Genomic DNA, 2,164 nt, shown 5'->3' on the forward strand with positions numbered 1-2,164 from the left:
ATGCTCCCAAATCCCCAATGCTTGTATGTCCTCTGACAGAACTTTGAATATCCATCCAGACATCAACACAATATGTTATCACTTTTTTAAAAATCAGCTTTGGTTTTAAGTTGCTTTCATGCTGCCTTCTGATACTTAGTTTTGTAAGAACTCTTCAATAGATATGAGCCCAAGGGTGGTGCCAAGACTCTGGAAGATTCTGGAAGAAATCTTCAACTTCAACTCACTGAGGCATAGAAGAGATGAATCTGAGACCCAAAGAGTATGAGTTTCACAAGAAATAGGATTCATTTGGCAAGTCACAGTTGCTAGATGCTAACTGGTTCCTTTAAAGTACTAGATCAAAATGTGGAGTAGAGCTGATAAAACAAGCAACTTACTTTGAGTGGCGTGTTAGTTAGGGTCCAATCAGAAGAAATAAACCACAAAGTAATTTTAACAGAAAAGTTTCATTTATTTGTTAACGAGATTACAGTAACAGGGAATCAACTAAGAGTGGGAAAGAAAGAACTGTAAATGATACTCTAGGGCTGAGCGAGAGTCTCCAAGGAAGAAACAAGTTTTCAGAGGGAGAATCCTCCTCAACACTTGTGTTTGGATGTTGATGGAGAGAATGTGAGTGAAGCTCATTGAATGACAGCGAGTTTACTGGGTTTCTGGGCCAAAACGGATCCACAATTATGTTAAGGCTGGTTGATGGAGAACCACTTGCTGGAAGACTGATGAAATTTTCCAAGAAGCTGCCTATGGGGGTTGCTGTTGACTTTCTGGAGAGAGCTGAGGCACCAGCTGGAATCACCAGAAAGTTTCTAGAAGATGCTTGAGGAGATAATCTGCTATTGATTCACTGGAAACTAAAAATATCAATAGGCTTTATGCCCCGAGCTCCCTCCCTTCATCTTAACCCAGTCCTACTGAAAACCCCTAAGGGATCTTACAAATTCAAACTTCTTAGCAATGCGGATGCGGATTTGCCTGGTCTTGATACTGTAGACAATGGGGTTCATGAGAGGTGGTACCAGTAGATACACATAGACATTAGGAGGTGTACAATACGGGGCAGATGTTCACCAAGCGGTGCACCAGAGACAAACCAATCATGGGAATGTAGAAGAGTAGCACAGCACAGATGTGGGAGACGCAGGTGTTGAGGGCTCGAAGTCGCTCCTGGCGGGAGGCAATGCTTAGCACAGTGCGGAGGATGAGGGCATAGGAGAGGAAGATGAGCAGTGAATCCACGCCAACAGTGCAGGCCACGACAAAGAGCCCGTATATGTGATTGACAATGATGCTAGAGCAGGCCAGCTTCATGATCTCTAGGTGCAGACAATAGGCATGGGCCAGCACATGGGAGCGGCAGTACTGGAAGCGTTTAAGGAGGAATGGCAGGGGCAGGATGAGCAGGGCACTTCTAAGCATTGAGCTCAGCCCCATCTTGACAATGCGTGTGGGTGTCAAGACTGTGGAGTAACGCAGTGGGTTGCATATGGCCACATAGCGGTCAATGGACATGGACAATAGAACTGAAGACTCTACCAGAGACAAGGTATGGATGACAAAGAGCTGAGTGAAGCAGGCGGGTATGCCAATCTCTCTGGCATCAAACCAGAAGATGCCCAACACAGTGGGCAGTGTAGATAGACAAAGGCCCAAGTCTGTCAGGGCCAGCATGGCCAAGAAATAGTACATGGGTTCATGGAGGGTGACATCCGTACGGATGACGTGGAGGATGGTAAGGTTTCCTACAATAACTGTCAAGTAGATGAAGCAGAAAGGAATAGAGATCCAGCCATGGAGATTTTCCAGACCTTGGAAGCCTGTTAGAAAGAAAGTGGCTTTTTGGAGGCTGCTATTATCAGAGGGGAGGGGGGTGGGGGAATGGGATAGACTGGTGATGGGTGGTAAGGAGGGCACGTATTGCATGGTACACTGGGTGTTATACGCAACTAATGGAGCATCGAACTTTACATCGGAATCCGGGGATGTACTGTATGGTGACTAACATAATATAATAAAAAATAATTNTTCTGATTCCAGAACCTCCTATTCCCTCTATAATTAAAAATGCATCTTCACCTTTAACCTGGAATTCATTTCAAAATACAGTTACCTCTTGTTAGTTTGCTAGGACAACCACAACAAAATGCCACAGAGTGGGGGGCTT

The 2,164-nt window shown here is 44.9% G+C and overlaps 1 protein-coding gene across 1 annotated transcript; it reads right to left on the reverse strand.

The window, feature by feature from the left end:
• Nucleotides 1–911: 911 nt before the first annotated feature.
• On the reverse strand, nucleotides 912–1,860 carry LOC100482900 (olfactory receptor 51G1-like; the record flags this gene model as incomplete). The annotated part of the gene is given in 3 exon segments (XM_034650074.1): nucleotides 912–1,036; nucleotides 1,039–1,074; nucleotides 1,077–1,860. Coding segments are annotated over 3 exon segments (945 nt in total), but the record flags the coding sequence as incomplete, so codon positions are not given.
• Nucleotides 1,861–2,164: the final 304 nt, after the last annotated feature.

This window comes from Ailuropoda melanoleuca, unplaced genomic scaffold, assembly GCF_002007445.2.
Source record: "Ailuropoda melanoleuca isolate Jingjing unplaced genomic scaffold, ASM200744v2 unplaced-scaffold10816, whole genome shotgun sequence".
NCBI classification, from domain to species: domain Eukaryota; kingdom Metazoa; phylum Chordata; class Mammalia; order Carnivora; family Ursidae; genus Ailuropoda; species Ailuropoda melanoleuca.